This window comes from Sturnira hondurensis, unplaced genomic scaffold (genome assembly GCF_014824575.4).
Source record: "Sturnira hondurensis isolate 20B ecotype Veracruz unplaced genomic scaffold, ASM1482457v3 Scaffold0022707, whole genome shotgun sequence".
In the NCBI taxonomy this organism is placed as follows: Eukaryota; Metazoa; Chordata; class Mammalia; order Chiroptera; family Phyllostomidae; genus Sturnira; species Sturnira hondurensis.
This window is the reverse complement of record NW_028095338.1, coordinates 1,650,811-1,668,505: the sequence shown is the minus strand read 5'-3', so window position 1 is coordinate 1,668,505 and position 17,695 is coordinate 1,650,811. Positions and strand designations below refer to the sequence as shown.

The window sequence follows — 17,695 nt, the reverse complement described above, 5'->3', positions numbered from 1 at the left end:
GGTTCTTTTGAAAGGAAATATTTGAACTGCTTTCTGAAATCCCATGGGATAGCAATTGATGAGCTAAACGTACCAAAGCATTATTCTAATATTGTAATACTGTTTTTTATTGGTATTTAGTCAATTTTAAAGCATAAATAATAGATTTTGTTGATGATCCTCTAGTCACACTTGGGATTAAACTATTTAGTACTTAAAACTTTTTTTGTGGCTTTTTAACCCCTTCCCTTTTCAGTTTTCTGTTGCTCACTTTGGACCATGTCTGTCTATTTCATCTTGGGAATGGGCACTGTCTGGCATCCATGGTCTCTTTTCTGTAATGAGTACTGTAACAGAGACATTTATTGGATGAAGGTGTCAGTTACTCAGTTATTGGGGCTGTTGACTGTCCTTTTTATAATTATGCATTTGTAGATCTGAACAAGGTCATTTTTTAAATTATTCTTTTTTTAAGTATATTTTATTGATTATGCTATTATAGTTGTCCCATTTTTTTCCTTTTTTGTCCCCCTCCTCCCTGTACCCCCTCCCTCCAGCATTACCCCCCTTAGTTCATGTCCATGGGTCATACATATACGTTCTTTGGCTTTTCCATTTCCTATACTATTCTTAACCTCCCCCTGTGTATTTTGTACCTACAATTTATGCTTTTTATTCCCTCTACCTTATTCCCTCGTTCTTTCCTTTCTCCCTCCCTGCTGATATCCCTCCATGTACTCTCCATTTCTGTGATTCTGTTCCTATTATAGTTGCTTGATTAGCTTGATTTTGTTTTTATTTTAGGTTCAGTTGTTGATAGTTGTATATTTGTTGTCATTTTACTGATCATAGTTTTTATCTTTTTCTTGGATAAGTCCCTTTAACAGTTCATATAATAAGGGCTTGGTGATGATGAACTCCTTTAACTTGACCTTATCTGAGAAGCACTTTATCTGTCCTTCCATTCTAAATGAAAGCTTTTCTGGATAGAGTAATCTTAGATGTAGATCCTTGCCTTTCAGGACTTTGAATACTTCTTTCTAGCCCCTTCTTGCCTGTAAGGTTTCTTTGGAGAAGTCAGCTGCTAGTCTTGTAGAAACTCCCCTATAGGTAACTGTCTCCTTTTCTCTTGTTGCTTTTAAGATTCTCTTCTTATCTTATCTTGGGTAATTTAATTATTATGTGCTTTGATGTGTTCTTCCTTGGATTCAACTTCTTTAGGATGAGCATCCTGATTACCAGTGTTTTGAACTCTGCACCTGATAGGTTGTTTATCTCTCTCCCTGTTGCTTAGTTATTTCTCTGGAGTTTTGATCTGTTCTTTCATGTGGGCCATATTTCTTTGTCTTGGTGCATCTCTTACATTGTACTCCTAGGGCAGAGCCTTAGGTGTTGGTCAGGATGGGGCAACCCACTGTGCTGCACTGTAGCATTGTATGTGGGGGGGTGGTCAGAGAGGAAACAACACTGTGCTGTTGCCCTGCTTGCAGTCACTTCCCCTGGTACCCAAATGGTGCTGATTCCTCAGGTGGGTGGGCTTGAGTATGTTCTAGGACCCCATGGGTCCCCCCAATGGACTTTCCTGTGAGACTGGAGAGTTTTTCTCACTGCAACCCCCATGGGTTTTTATAGCCAGAGATTTTTGAAACTTTCTTTTTCTGCTCTGGAACCCCGGTTCACATGGTCTGTCTCACTCCCCAGTTTTTCTCTTGGTTTATCTGCACTCAAATGAGGGATGCCCAGTCCCCCGATTGCCACCTTGCTGTGCATCCTCTCTGTCCTGGTTTCTGCCCTTCCTACCAGTCAGGATGAATGTTTCTTTTTTAACTTCTTGGCTGTCAGACTTCCATACAGTTTGATTTTTCTGGCAATTCTGGTTGTTTTCCTTCTCGACTGTCAGACTTCCATACAGTTTGATTTTTCTGGCAATTCTGGTTGTTTTCTTTTTTTAAAAATTTGTTGTTACCCTTTTTTTGGTTGGGCCAGGAAGCAAAGCATATCTATCTATGCCACCATCTTGACTGGAAGCCCATACGTTCTCTCTCCTTAAAGTACTTCTGGTACCATTCAAATTCCTGGTGAAGAAGGAGCAAAAAAAAGTTTATTTTATTATTATTTTGAAAGATTTTATTTACTTATATCTTTAGAGAGAGGGGAAAGGAAGAGGAAAGAGAGGGAGAGAACTATCAATGTGTGGTTGTCTCTCACACATCCCTTCTTGGGGACCTGGCCCACAACATAAGCATGTGCCCTGATTGGGAATCAAACTGGTGACCCTTTGGTTCACAGCCTGTGCTCAGTCCACTGAATTATATCATCCAGGGCAATATTATTATTTTATATCAGTCAAAAACAGATTGGTTGAATATTTGTCAAATGTTAGGACTTTGGATTAAACACTCATAGAACTTGATTGTTAATCATTCTACTTAATTATTCTGATGTTTTTGGAATAGTGATGATTGATTAGTTCAGTTAAAGAGTGATATTTGGCATTGCCTGTAAATTTTAAATTGCCATTATAATCCCAGCAATCTGTTGCCCTAGTCACTTGAGAATTTCTTTTATACACAGATGTGCCCTATATCAGAGCAGAAAATGTCTCTTAAGTGGTGCTCTGTATTGAGGGAGGAAATGCAGTCTGTTACAGCTTTATTGTGAAATTAGCCATTTTCCACTTGATAGATTAAGATGTTCACATTGAATTTTAAATTAAAATTGATGCACATTTTGAAGATAATGAACGAAATGAAAATGAAGTTTGAGAAGATACAATTAGTGGTAGTATTGACTGAAGTATTTTAGCTTTCAGCAGATGTGTGATGATTATGTTTTGGGAAGTCCATACTTCGGGCGGTGAGCACCGGGGCCTCTGCTGCTTGTTTCTGTTACTCATCTGAGTGGCTGGTTCTGAGACATGGTGGGCCAGGGCGAGTAGATGAGAGCAGGCATGGCTGTAAGAGTGAAGCAAACAGCAAGAGCATTACTGAAACATGGAGAGGCCCAGGGGACCCGATGCTTCTCTGGGGAGCCTCTGGGGAGAGCACAGGGCCAGGGCAGGAGGACTTACATGCAAACCTGGAAAATAGGGGTGAAAAAATAACAAATGCAAACCTGGGAACTAAGAGTTAGGAGTTGTGTGTAGCCATAGATTGATTTATTTGCTATCAACTTACAAGTTTCGGATTGAAGACTAAGAAGGCACATATATGTTGTAGGTATGCTATTTTTCATTCAGAAATTTCTAAAGTTTATATTTATTAAAGACTTTCTAATCAAATCGTTCAACTTCAACATAGGTAAAGCTCTTGTATTTCACGTCTTAGGCCATTGAGTTGAGGATTGCTGAGTGCTACAGTGTGTCTTGGGTTAAAGAAAGTTTTAGCATCCCCAGGCTCTCTTCATTTCTAAGGGCTAATTATCATGTGCGGAGGGACCTGCTCACTTGGGAAATAAATTCAACTCGTCTTAAAGTTCTTGTTTGCTTCTTGATTTTAATCTGCTCCTATGATATTGCTCTAGGAAAAAAGAAAATGTTCAAGGCAAAAATCAATAAATTAAAAACCCTCTGTTTAAATTCACCCCAGTGATTAGAATTTTATGCATTTTATTGTAAGTTTGCTGTTCTAGAGGTCACAGTAAATACCATTTGCTGAAAATATTGCTTTAATCACTTGTCTAGTACTGAGATCCAAGATAGATGAGGTGCCTCCTGATGTAACTGAGTATGGTTGACTATCCATTTTTAATTGAAAAAACCACTATAGATTAGACTCTCATAAAATAACACAATTTCAATTATATATTTAAAAAGTTTTAAGTATTAATATGAATAATTAAGTTAAAGCATTTAATAATTTCTTAGTTTATTTAAACATTCAATATTATATATCAAAATCAGTAAATATAATTTTGCTGTTATTATGCACATATATAAAATGATATAATTGGAATGGCCCCTATGTTCATTGCTAGACTTGTACATTCAATTTTTATATTTTAACAGTGACAACAACAAAATATAAGATTTTTACCCTGGCTGGTGTGGATCTGTGGATTGAGTGCTAGCCTGAGAACCAAAGGTCACAGGTTCAATTCCCTGTCAGGGCACATGCCTGGGTTGCAGGCTAGGTCTCCAATGGGGGTGACTACACATTGACGTTTCCCTCTTTCTTCTTCCCTTCCCTTCTCTCTATATGTAAATAAATACGATCTCCTTTAAAAATAAGATTTTTATAAGCATTTAAGTAATTAACTATTTTCAAAACTCTTATTTTCTCAAATAATATTTTATGTTGAATCATTATTACATAATTCATTAACAAGCCATTTGCAGTGTTTCTAGTACTTAAATGAACTAACCAAAATACCAAAATTTCAAAGTAGTTTTTTTGGATAGAACTACCCAAGCCCACATGTGGAGGGGGTTGTGGACTGTCACCCTTTGCTCTGTCCTTGAGTGGTGGGACTGAGTGCGTAGTGGCCAGAGAATGAGAAAGGCTGTATCTGCAAAGGATAAGGAGTAGCAACACAGCAATAAGCATATTTAAATGAGATGTAGATAATAAAATAATTTCTTATTGTACTGCTAAGGTACTCATTTTTAGTAACTATTTATTAATCCTCTATAGGTAGAGCAATATTTTTTAAAATTAATTAGTGTCTGATCTTTATTAAAGAATTGCTTGTAGCCATTTTAGGTTTACTTTCAAAAAGTACTGTGAATAATATGTGTTCTGTAAGCCAGAAGGAAAAAAAGATCAGTTATATTTTAATAAATGCTTTTAGTACCACAGTACCCTTTGACATGTTACATAAAATACAATTGTGCTATATTTGTATGTAAATTTCAGAACAATCAAATAAGGTATTTTCTGTTAGTGAGATAACCAGCGCATACTGTGTCTAATAATTGAACACATTTAAGGCTCAGGAATTGCATGGTAGCATTTAGAGGGGGGCTGGTAAAGAGTTCTCTGCTGAGGATAGATGAGGTAGGTCATCATAGGGGTAAGAAAAAAACCACCACCAATTTATAAATAGATTAGAGTTTTATTTATAGACCTGATGTGAAGGATTTTTTTAGCTTAAGTGGGACCGGATGTTTTTGTTTGCAAGATGAATATTCAGCCACACTAGAGATGGGCAAGCATGTTTGAATTTGACTGGCATTAATGTTTGTAATGAAAGCCAGAGATTTTCAAATAAATGAGTGATGAGTGTCTAGAGGAGCAGCATAAATAAGACCCTAATAAATGAGTTTCTGTATTATTTCTTGAAGGCTAGCTGTGGTTAATTTTTAAGCTCTGTCTCCTACACAAAATGCTTTCTCTGTCTTTGCATATAGACATTATATGAATGAATAAACATATATTCCCATACTGAAAGAAGACTGTATAAACCAATATACTTGCTCAGTATTTGAACCAAATAAAATTTAGTGATATCACTAGCACTTCATTTTATAGATCCCCTCACTCTGTATTCAGAAGTAGGATCATATTTCACATATTTTGGTGGCTGTTGATGGAACTATTTTTGTGTATTTTAACTGGAATACTGTATCTTATAATGAACATATTTTATTTTTAATGACCTTAAAACGCAACCTCATCTTCTAGAGTCATATGAAAAATTAGATATTATATATTTTAGACCAAGGAAATGTGCAGCTGCTCTGAAGGGTTTCTAGGAGGACAGACAAAACCTGATGGGAGACAAAGATAGTTTTTTTCTTACTGCTTACTTTGTCTCTCATTTTCTTCTTTGGTTTTGCAGTTTAACACGTTGCCAGCAATCTCAAGCAAAAACTAGTGATTATTCCATGTGGTATGCTCTTTGGAGCCTGGTTTGCTTGTATTTATTCTTTATCACTCACTTCTCCTGGCTGTTCTCTCTGCCTAGCAGGGAATATAGTGGTTGGTAAGTGCTTGATAATTGACTGATTGATTGAATAATTGATAGGGTTTGATTAGAGTCTGTGATATACACAAACGTCCAGGAGGAAAAGACGGTCAATCTGTGGACCTCAGATCAGAATGTGTTTTAAGTTATGTTTGACATGGGATATCCTTAAGCTGTTCTCTCCACATATGCTGACATAAGTATCCTAGACAGGCCCTGGTGCAGATAGAAGCTGCATGACATATAGGACAAGAGCTGTTCCTGTGTGTCTTTGGGTTGCAGAGAGAGATGGAGTAAGCATGTCGGAGCTTGCAAAGTCATGACGTCTGCTGTGGGTGATTGGCATTGTGGAGCATGCTGGAGTTGGGGATTAAAGCACCTGGTGTTTTTCTTTTTCATTGAATTTATTGGGGTGGTGTTGGTTAATACAATTGTATAGGTTTCAGGTGTACAATTCCGTAAGACATCTGTAGGTCAGCGAATCTCAGTCTGGTCTTTATATTAGTATACCCTGGGTTTCTTTAAAAACATGCCACTGCTAGACAGATCAACTGAGGAGCTCTGCTGGGGCGTCTGACCTGGGGCTCAGTGGGTGCCCGTAGCCCAGGATGGCTGTGAATGTGGCTGAGCACAGAACTGCGCATTTGCTTAAAACATTATGAGATTTTTTTTGTGATTACATGTCGCAGCGTGTGTATTGTATGGCCCAAGGCGATTGTTCTTCCAGTTGTGGTGCAGAGACACCAAAAGTTGGACCCCCTGCTGGAGGATGGGCCTGGGCATCATGTGTCTTTAAAAGCAATACCAATGTGCGCCGGTTTTGAGGTAGTTTGAAGTTTTATAGGAACCAGAGCTGGGAGGAAAGAATGAGTAAAGAATGTAATTTCCATTCACCCTGTTCTCATTTACTTGTTGAGAAGGATGAACTACTCTCCAACAATAATCTACAAGCCATTTACGCTATTTTAAAAGTTCTAGTGGCTCTATTTAAAAAGTAAAGAGGAATAGCTGGAATTAATTGTAGTAATAAACGTTATTTAGCCCAATATATCCCAAATCTTATTATTTCAACGTGTAATCAATATAAAAATACTTAATGAGATATGTACATTTTTCTTACTTGTATGAAGTATTCTAAATGTAGTGCGTGTTGCAGATTCGAAGCCCATCTCCGTCTGGACTGGCCACTTTCCGAGTGTTCAGCAGCCATTCCTGTAAACGTGTCTCATTGGTTCTGTCTTGGACAGAGCAGATCTAGAGGGTGAAATCCTGGAATACAAAGCAGGGGACCTGAGGTTTAGCACTGATTTTGCCACCAACTAATCATTTGACCTTGAACAGTTCGCTTATCATCTCTCTGGACTTCAGTTTCCTCTTTAATGTGAGTGGGTCAGGAGTCCACTAAATTGGGAGTTTTCTGATTTTGTTGCAGACATCCCAAGACTTTGTGAGCCATCCTAGGGGAGAAGAGAGACAAGCAAACTACTTTTAGTTTAGTTTTTTCTTCCTTTGAATATACTTGGGTCTTCAGATGGCATTTTGTTTGAGGAAGAAACAAACAAACAAAAAACAAAATAAAATTGTTTTAAAGCAAAACAAAGGTTCCAAAAAACCACTAGGCTGAATGTTCTAAGTCGTGTTTCTCCCTTGTCGGCATTTATGACAGTCACTCCAGGGAGAGGTCAGGCCACAGGTGTCTTGCGTTTCCTTCCAGTACAGGTGTCACTGAGACAGTGACTCTTGGGTGTTTCCTATCAAACAATAGGAATCCCCTCAAAATAGCGGCTGAACTGGCGTAGGAGTGAGGAACAGAAACCGCAGACGTCCGGAGGGAGAGCAGGTCACTGAGTGCAGTGCTTATCTGAAACTGACCAGCCGCAACTGTAGGAGGAGCCCCCTGGTGCTCTCTGAGGTGTGGTCCCCGTAGGCCGCCAGAACCAAGGGCTAGGGATGCTCCGTCTGCGACCAGACTTTCTGACTTGGAATGTGCTTTTCTACTGGTGAATGAATTATCGGCAACAGCTTCAATAATTGTTGTATTGATGTCATTATTGAATGCACATGATTTTTGTTCCCAGAGTAGTCATCTGTCTCTGTATCCAGTAGATAAACTCTGGTGACAACAATAGATAGAAAAGAAGCATTATCATATCTTATTTATTGGAAATCAATCTCTATCAGATTTCCACAGTCAGTGACATAGGAACAGGATTCTAGTTCAGCATACTTTTTGCCTTTTACAGCCTTCTGTGGTGGTTTGTGTTAGGAGTCAGCCAAGGACTTGCATGTCCCAAATTTTAGCTACTTTGCTGTTGTATTTGAGGGGGAACATTATTTTGGGTGGGAATCGTGGAGACAGCTGAGAGGGTTTCTGTTTTTAGAGTGCTGCTAAGAAGTCTATGATAGCACTGGCTGGTGTGGCGCAGTGGATTGAGTGCCAGCCTGTGAACCAGAGGGTAGTTGGTTCGATTCCCAGTCAGGGCACATGCCTGGGTTGCTGGCCAGGTCCCCAGCAGGTAACCTGGCCAGCCTCGAGAGGCAACCGCACATTCGTATTTCTCTCCCTTTCTTTCCTTCTCCCTTTCACTCTCTAACAATAAATAAATAAAATATTTTTTTAAAAAGGAGTGTATAACACCTTATTCTGCACTTAATAATTGTAAGAGAGTTGTTTTGAAAGTGTCAGCCCAGATATCAACAGCTACTTCTAAATTTTTACTATCATGCACAAACTTAATTTTTCTAGTGTCAGCCTGCTCATATATTAATGAAAGTAACTGCTAATACTCAAAAGCAAAAGAGGGAAGGGGAAATCCAATTTTACTGTATCAAGCCTAGCCACTTTTACAACAAGTTAATGAAAGAAATGTTTACTAAGCACATTGGATTCTTTGGTCTAAGTAGTTTTTATTTAATATCTGGCCTAGGTCTGCATGTAGGACTCCAGGTGAACAGGGAAAGCAAATAAATGTGACCTTTGTAAGACTGGTATTTTCTTTATGAAGCCAAAGGGTGCACAAATACACAAATATTAGCCCATTCTTATTTCTGTGCCAGAAAACTTCTCTTTGGCCGAGAGTGTCTCTCCATTTGGTCTTTGGCATCCTTGCTCACTCACCTTGGGTCCCTGCGAGCTTTGCCATCTGTTTAACTCGTAAAGGGCCCCATCTCATCAGTGTTCCTATCATCCATTTGGAAACAGAGCCTCTCATTGGCCTGTTTTGTCTCTTCTTTCTCCCGTTTACTTGGAACCAGCTACAGTTATCTCAGAGCAGGTGGCTTTGCCTTAGCCAATTACCTTAGCATAAGCAGTTACTGGAAGGTGAGAAATCTTCTGTGAAGGGCGGAGCATCTGTTATTGCAGTGATCTTAGCCTTGGAGAGAGTCTAGGGACATGGAGAAAGTCTAATTCATGAAGATGATGCCTTTCTGGAATCCTGTCTTTTGGCCTCTTACCTTCTTAAATGCTTGGGCTATTTCAGGTTTAATCCACTGGGCTATCTTAGTTTAATAAGGCCAGCGAGTGCATGGCAGAAACCACTGCTTTCATCTGCCTGACCGTAAATCAGACTCCTTCCTTCCCTTCCATGCTCCTACAGTTCCTGACAGTTTTGCAGAGTCACTTAAACCTTCACAGTTGCCCAACTCGTCTTGGGAAGTCACTCAAAAAAAAAAAAAATCAACTCTTTATCCCACCAGTCCTTCTGAAGTTTCTGCCTGTGCAACCCTCATCCTATATCTGGGGAATTTTGAGGAGTTGCCAGGAAGGTATTTTCTAATTTTAAACCTTACATGAAGACCTTAATAAAAACTGTGGACATCGAAATGTTTTCATGTTTTCCTAACAAAATATGTGGTAGGCATAAAAAAGGGGGGAGGCAAAGGAGCAAAATGAACAAAATCTCCAAATGCCTCAAGTCTAAGAACCAAATTTCCTCTCTTCTCTTCATCTAATTCTTAACTTTTCTTATTTTACACTATACTTTGGTGTTATACATTTTGTCTTTTATTTTACATCATGCATTTCTATTACATCTATTTGATTAGTCATTAAAATAATTTTTGAAAATGAATGTGGTCTTTATAAGAAGCACTGCTTAGCATTCATTAGAATTCAATTCTAAAGTGTGATTTGCTCCTTACTTTTTCTTTGAGCACTGTCTTAGGGACTTTCTGGAAAGCAGAGCCATGTAGTTGTTAATACAGTTTCCTGGCCTCAGACTGCCAAAGGTTGCACTGAGTGGGTCCACATATAAATCTCTATGTGATTATCTTGGGCAAGATGCTATTTTTCCCAAGATAATTTGAGCACCTGCTTTGCTTTCACAGTAATGTTATGGGGACTAAATAAGGTTATACATAAACACATGGACATACACCTTACTCATTTTACTGTTTACGGGCTTTACTGTTCTGCCTGACTTTATTACCCAAACATTGTGTGGCATAAAATAAACACTCTGTAAATGTTCGCTACTACTGTTCCTATTTACTTTAGTTATTGTAACAATCTTCAGATAGATATAATCCCCACTTTACAGGTGAGGTAAGGGAAGCTGTAGGAAGATACTTAACTTACTCAGGGTCATACGGCCAGCAAGTGAGCAGAGCCGAGGCCCGCACCCGGGTCATCTGACCACACAAGCGCGTGCTGCCCTGGGCGGGCCACTGCCACTTCATTTTGGCAGCATGGTTAAGTAGATACGCTTGGATTGTTAGGCAAATCAAACCTGCATTAATTAGTGTGGGTTCACTTCCTTATTTTTCTTTTAGGGATTTATATAATTTCTCTTGGATAACTAATCTGTGCTATTAAATCATGCAAAATTTCTTGGCCTAGAGCTACCATAATTCTTGCTTCTTTGAGGGCCCAGTTTATTCCTGAATATCAAGTGTTCTTTTGAAGAGAGGAACCATTATTAGGAGGTGTTCTTAGGCATATGGCGTAATACATATGGCAGATGAAAATTACACGAAGCTGTTTATGTTCCTTTCACATATTTCTAATAGATAGGAATTGTCTAAAAATGAACCCTCACATGAAACAAAAATAATGAGTTTCCCTCACTGAAGGGGCGTATTGTCCAGTTATCAGAAACTTTACATTCAGGATGCCATCTCTGCCCACGGACCTCAGGTATTCTGGTTCATTGTGGCTGTTTATTGACCATCCTTCCTTGAGTGAGTGAAGGGATGGATTCACAGATGTGAGGAATGATGGTAACTGTAGGAGAGCTCCTTACTGTTAAGAAAGCCTGGGGGGTGTGGATGAGCAAATGGCTGGTTCTAAGTCTGTAGTAAGTGGTGTGTCATTGTACCATATTCCTAAGTACCTGTGTTCCCTTTCTGACGTCATACTGTCCCCTCACTGTTCAAGATGTTCCTTCAGTACACACACACACACACACACATGCACACACATACACACATCCTGACTTCCTCTTCAATTACCTGTGGCTCTCAGATTCCTGTTCTTCCCTGAAACAGTGAGTGCGTCCGTTGACTCAGAGACGTGACTTTAGTTGAAGGGGCAGACTCGATCTCCCTTTTCTCTAATCCCAGTAGAGGAGCCTGTTTCCTCGTGGAGACACATCTTCACCCAAGTTGGTTATGGGTGGATCTTCAGGAGAGATTTCTTTTGCCAAACTGACTATTGCCTAACAGAAGCAAATACGTTTTTTTTGTTATTGACCCAACCGGCATCTTCACGATGCAAGAAATAAGAACTGCAAACTTCCTTTCAAGCAATCGTATTACATCTGGAATCAAAGGAAGTCTTTAATTCTTGAGAGCCCGTGATCATTTTAATGTGAGAACACTTAAAATACTCTGATAGGTGGTTAGTGATTAGGATAGATATTTGGTGGTTATTATTGAATTTTTTGTTGTTGAGTTTTGGCTAATGTGTGGTTCTGACTTTTTCTCTTTCAGCTGTCCCGTTTCCTCCAAGTCACCGGCTTACAGCAAAAGAAGTATTTGATAATGATGGGAAACCTCGAGTGGATATCTTAAAGGCACATCTCATGAAGGAGGGCAGGTTGGAAGAGAGTGTTGCTTTGAGAATAATAACAGAGGGGGCTTCAATTCTCCGACAGGAAAAAAATTTGCTGGATATCGACGCACCAGTCACTGGTAAGTCCTAAGGATGGAGACCGCCCACTTGTATCCATACTTTGTTTTTAAATAGCTTAGTTATCTTACTGTTTTACTGTCAAATCTGCACGTTAAGAACTAAAAATATACATGTATAAAATATTTTCCACGTATTAAATATCTATAATTTGGGGATACTCTAAAAAATGGTGTGCATATCAGAGGTGATGAAGATATTCCAAAGTAATACTTTAATTAAGAAGGAGTATTATTTGTCACTAAAACTCACTGGCATAAAAAACACAAGATACTTATTTAGAATGATTAGACAGTTATACTAAGGCTTCCACAGTGGTGGAGTTAAGTGACTGAGTTAAAGTGGTGGTTCTCAAAGTGCCATCCTAGAGTAGCGTCATCATCATCATCGATCACCTGGACACTTGTTGAAATGGAAGTTCCCAGGCCCCACCCCGGAACTGCTGGGTTGCTTCTCCCGGGTGAGGCCCAGCAACCTGTTCTATCAAGCCCTCCAGGCGGCTCTGATGCACATTACAGTTGGCAACCACGGAAGTTTAGAGAGAAGGCCAGCTTCCTCTCCTTTCTGTGATGTTTTTGTCTGGAGAATGTGTCTTTAATTTTTGAGTTTTTGTTCTGTTACCTCTGATGGGAAGATGTGTATTTTGCATAAGTGTAACTTCTCTTAGACTCTAATGATTAAATCTTGGATAGAGAGGATCAAATATTAGAGCCTTTGAACTGTTCTTTGAGTTGGTAAACATGCAAGTTGTCATTTCTAGAGAAGTTATAAAACAGTTATTTTTCTTAATTGTCACCATTCTGGAAAAGGGAAAATATTTAGAGATAGAAAATTATGCTTTTCAAAATAAAGTGGACATTTAAAAATATTTCATAGGTGCTGTTGATGGCTCCTTTCTTCCAGATCTTCATTACTTACGTTATTGGCCTCCAAATGTATATTTGAACATGACTGTTGAGGAAAAGATAAGCTTTTAGCCTGAATATCAGACTAGACCTTCCTTGATCCAATACGTCCCTAATGATTCCTATTCCAAAGAAATCAACATTATGTACATTTCATTTTCGGTTGGCAGTGCTATTTTTCTTTTTTAGAAAAAGAATAAGTGGGTTTTGGGCAGCAGGAGAAATCGGCTTCAGCCGTGACGATTTAGCACTGGACCAGCAGTGGTCCCTGCGAACCTCTTCTCCACGTGTTTTGTTGTTACCTCTGAACCGTTGGCACTTGGACAATATGAGGGCAAAACACTGCGAACACGCTTTTCTTTTTTAGTCACTAACATACTAATTTTTTTAGTAACTAAATACTAGTTTGAAATATACCAGCCCCCCCAAATTACTTTAAAAACTGACTATGTAAATTCCACTTATAAATTCATGGTAAATTCTAAGATTTAAATGATATCTTTATCAGTAAGCTTATTTGTTTTCGGTAAGAATGAATGGCTTAATATTTTATTATGAGTTTATTTTTTCTCCATTTCACGTGACAATGTGTGATTTTTAATGAAAAACCTTTCTGAAGGCTGTGGACTCATTGCTCTCATATTCAGTAAAGATCACACCTGGTTCTTTCTAGGGAGATCCCAGTGGACAGCCTGGCAAAGTTGGAGAGGCTTCAGAAGTCAGTACTTCCCCTGGGGGAGAGAAAAAAACACAGTTTTTTAGATAGTGACAGAAGCAGCTGTGGAGATTGAGACATCACAGAATGCGGAGCGCCAGTGACATGTAGCGGAGGAAGGAAGCGCCTTTCCCCGGAGGGGTGTCTGTGTTGCACAGTGTGGGCAGGGTTCTCCGGAGCCCCCCCAGGATTCCACCGAAGTCACCTTTTCACTCTTTTCTGGGAGTAAAAGGATGTGGAATGAAAGTGGCAGAGGCGGTGGGGAAAAGATAATTTACTTTAACACTTTGATAAAAAGGAGAAGAAAACTTTTGCATTAATTCACCAGAAAGCTAAATTCATAGCTTTGTATACCGACCAAGAGTTTCAGAGCTGAAACGTGGAGGATGAGAAAATTATAATATCTTTGTATTTCAAGATATTTTGTATAATATATTGGTAAAATTTTTCTGATATATTATTGTTTTCTGAGATTTTATTTTATTTATACAGCTGAACCAGCAGTCTAGTATTTTTAAATTTAGCATATTTGTTGTGTGGATAACTGAATCAGTAAAGTTGTATTCTATTATTGATACTGGGCTACACATTAAAAGGCATCATTTACATTTAAAAATCTTCAGGGTAGAGTGTTCTCGATGTACCTCAGAAATCCACACATAGGATGATGGAGAACTTAAACAATTTAGAAAAGGAAGAAGAAGAGAGAAGGAAGAAGAAGGGGAGGAGCGAAGAGGGGCAATAATACAGTTACTAATGAGAACCTGTGAAAAAAATTAAGTGGAAAGAAGCAAGTACTTTCAGTGTAGGAAGGAAACGTCTGAAGCCTGACCATGTGGAGTTTTTCACATGGTATTAGAGATTGTCTCTCACCTGCACATGTCAGACTCCTAAAAATGGCAAGATGAGTGGGTCTGGGCAGGCCTGGGATTCAACTTTTAAGTGTAGTGGATATGTAAACTCTCAAATGAAACAAATGGCAAATATTGTATAATTATACACAAATGCCACTCTCAGCTCTCCCTTTACTTCGCGCCTCCTAGTTTATATTAATAATAATATTTTACTCTCAAAGTGTTTAAAGAGAAGTTATGCTAACATCTGTACATGTTTTACTTTTATTTTAAGAAAAGCTGGGAGTGTTGTAGTTCTTTGAAATCTGGACATTATTTCATTCGTTATAGTATTTCTTTAAAGTTTAAGTGTACAAAGCTGCCCTCATCTGCCCTCCCCCCACACACACACACTTCCCCTCAAGTGCTTACAAAGTAGTGAAAGGTTTATGTTCACTCAGGGGTTTTTCCCCTTAGAACTCAGTACGTTTTGTTTGGGAGAAGACAGAAGGACCAGAAAGCTGCTTGTCTCAACCCAGCTCTCTACTCATGTCCCTCTGGAGGAGATAAAGCTCTGGGTAGCTCACCCTCCCGGAGCAGAGAATTAGCTAAACCGTAATTATCTCCTTGGGAATAGAGATGTAGATCAGCTTTGGTGCCCAGGCAAAACCAGGGAGTGGGAAGCGCCATTTCCTCCTTCCTCTAGACCAACTTGCCTGGAGTTTGTGTTTCTGTGTTGGAGGCACTTGATGAGGTATTCTCCCTTTTTAACCCTTTTCAGAAAAATGGAGTTGAATTGTCTCTGTTTCCTTGCACATATACAAATGGAACATTAAAAATTACGGTGAACTATCAGTATGGCAACTTGCTATGGACTGAATGTTTGTGTCCCCCAGTATTCCTCTGTTGAAGCCACAGTCCTCAATGTGATGCTGTTTGGTGGTGGGGCCTTTGGGCACTACAGTAATTAGGGTTAGATGAGGTCATGAGGAGGGAGCCCGCATGATGGCATTAGTACCTTTACAAGAAGAGGAAGAGATGAGCGCCTTCTCTCTCTCTCCAAGTGAGGACACAAGAAGATGGCGATCTGCAAACCCAGAGTAGGACCCTCACCAAACACGGAGTGTGCCAGCACCTTGATCTTGGGATTTCTAGCCTTCATAGCTGTAAAAGTCTTTGTGGTTTAAGCTATGTAGTTCACAATTTTTGGTTCCACCAGCTAAAACTGAGACACAACTTATTTGGGGAATTCGATTTAACCCTCTTATTTACCTGGTGCAGGTGCTATAGTTTATACATAGGCAGGTAATACTTGGTGTCTGCTCTCCAAGGGCTCATAATATGATAGGAAAACTCCAACAGCTATTTGCCCAAAGACAAGTACTTCAAACTATTGTTTGAATAAAAGGATGTGACCTCAATTTATTCAAGCTAATTAAGAAGTATCCGACTGTGTATAGTAAACTTAAAGCCAAAAGGCTTTTCTATCTTCTAAATGGTTCTGGTTTCCATGACAGTCAGTTCCCGTTGATGATTACATTGCATCTTTGAGTTAAACTGTCAGATACCTGGGGTTGTACCTGTCCGGAATCTGAATGGAGCACTCTTCCAGAAGAATGGGGGCCGTGAGTGATAAAATGCACAAGACACGGTTATTGACGAGAATACTGGAGGTCTAGTTGGGCAGTCAGACATGCACACAGATAACTACTACATTATTTGTTAAGAACAGTCATGGAGGCACCTACCTACAAGTGCAGGAACTCAGAAAAAGGAGTGCAGGGAAGCCGTCGAAGTCTCGGCAGACTGCACGCTATTTGAGTGGGATCGAGTGTGGTAAGTAAAATTTTATAATACAGTGAAAAGCTAGAGAAGGATATCCTGGGCAGAGTCCAAGCCTATTACAGCACTGTATTTTTTGTAAAGTGGAAAGGGGTGCTCTTGGAGATTTGTGTCTTCTCCGGATCTCAGAGGGTTATGATGGGTGGGGCAAGGGAGTGGGATTGAACTTGGATGGTCAGGGTCAGATATTGGTCTCATGGGCAGCACTTAAATGCCTGGATTCTCTTCTACAGGCACCAGGAAGTCCAGGGGTGTCTGTCAGCAGAGAAGTTACATTATCACGTTTGTGGCTAGAATAGCATGGTGCATGAGGTGAGAAGAGTGGGGTGGGAAGGAGAAGGAGAGGGACTGGGCTCCTCATACTTGTCCAGGGGAACAAACGATGATGATGACTTTGGCAATGTAGGAGGCTTGGATCCGATTTTGATTGAGGGGCTTTTTAAAAATGAGAGTTAAAACATCTGGTTAATGAATATCTATTAAAGACTTCTGGAAAAGATAGGATGGTTTATGCAGTGAGCCAGCTTACTACATCTTTTTTTGAATTCTCATATTCTCCTGTTTTCCCTTTGACTGAGCAGAGAACATTTCCCTTATTTATAAAGCAAAGGCAGACCAGGAGCTGAGGTTTTTGAATACAAAAACCTCCAGGCCGAGGGGATAGGCCCACATCTGCTGGGCAAACTGCTGCTAATCTCTCCAGTTTGTCTGTTTCCTGCAGTGGGGTATTTGTCCCTCCGGCAGCAAAGGATTCCCTCGGTGGCTGTGCCTGCCATTTAGTATGTCAGGCAGTTGCCAGGAGAACCCTCTGGCTTTGTTCCTGGATGTGAGAGTGGACCAGTGGCCAAGTTTAAGGTCATGGCATTCCTTCCCTTACAGCAGCTGACGTCAATTAGGAGAATTCCCCATGCCTTTACTCTGGGGAGAGCTAAGTGGGGATAAGAATCCGGTGTCTTTTGAGACCTAAAAGGTCACTGTTTATTCTCCTCATACTATCATTTGTCACTATCAAAGCAATGTGGCCTTAGTTTATATGGGCATAAAATATTACTTCTGGGGCATTTTGCCCACTTGTGATTTCAGTGGCCAAATCTTCAGGGCCTGCTCTGCAACCAGAGGCCCGTTTTGGTACCCAGCCCACTGCGTGCTGTCAGGACACGTTGGACCCTGCCTGCAGTAGCAGCACATTATTTCGATGTCCTTATTTCCCTTAATTTGGCCCCTGATTAATACTAATAACTGTTATTGGTTAATAATTATTATTAATGATAAATAATAGTTATTATTATTATTTAAAAAGTCACTGCAAGAGTCAGAGTCCTTGTCCCTAAACTGTTTACTCTCTGGTTTTGCAAGGTTGGTCTTAGGAAACCCCTCTTACAAATGA

General features: G+C 39.7%; 1 protein-coding gene across 2 annotated transcripts in view; it reads left to right on the top strand.

Annotated features, from left to right (window-relative positions):
* Positions 1-17,695, top strand: part of PPP3CA (protein phosphatase 3 catalytic subunit alpha) — a 306,638-nt gene that overhangs the window by 145,537 nt on the left and 143,406 nt on the right. For both annotated transcript variants that reach the window (XM_037036241.1, XM_037036242.1), the window contains exon 2: positions 11,815-12,015. In XM_037036241.1, the coding sequence (XP_036892136.1) occupies positions 11,815-12,015 (201 nt within the window). The remainder of the gene's footprint in view (positions 1-11,814; positions 12,016-17,695) is intronic.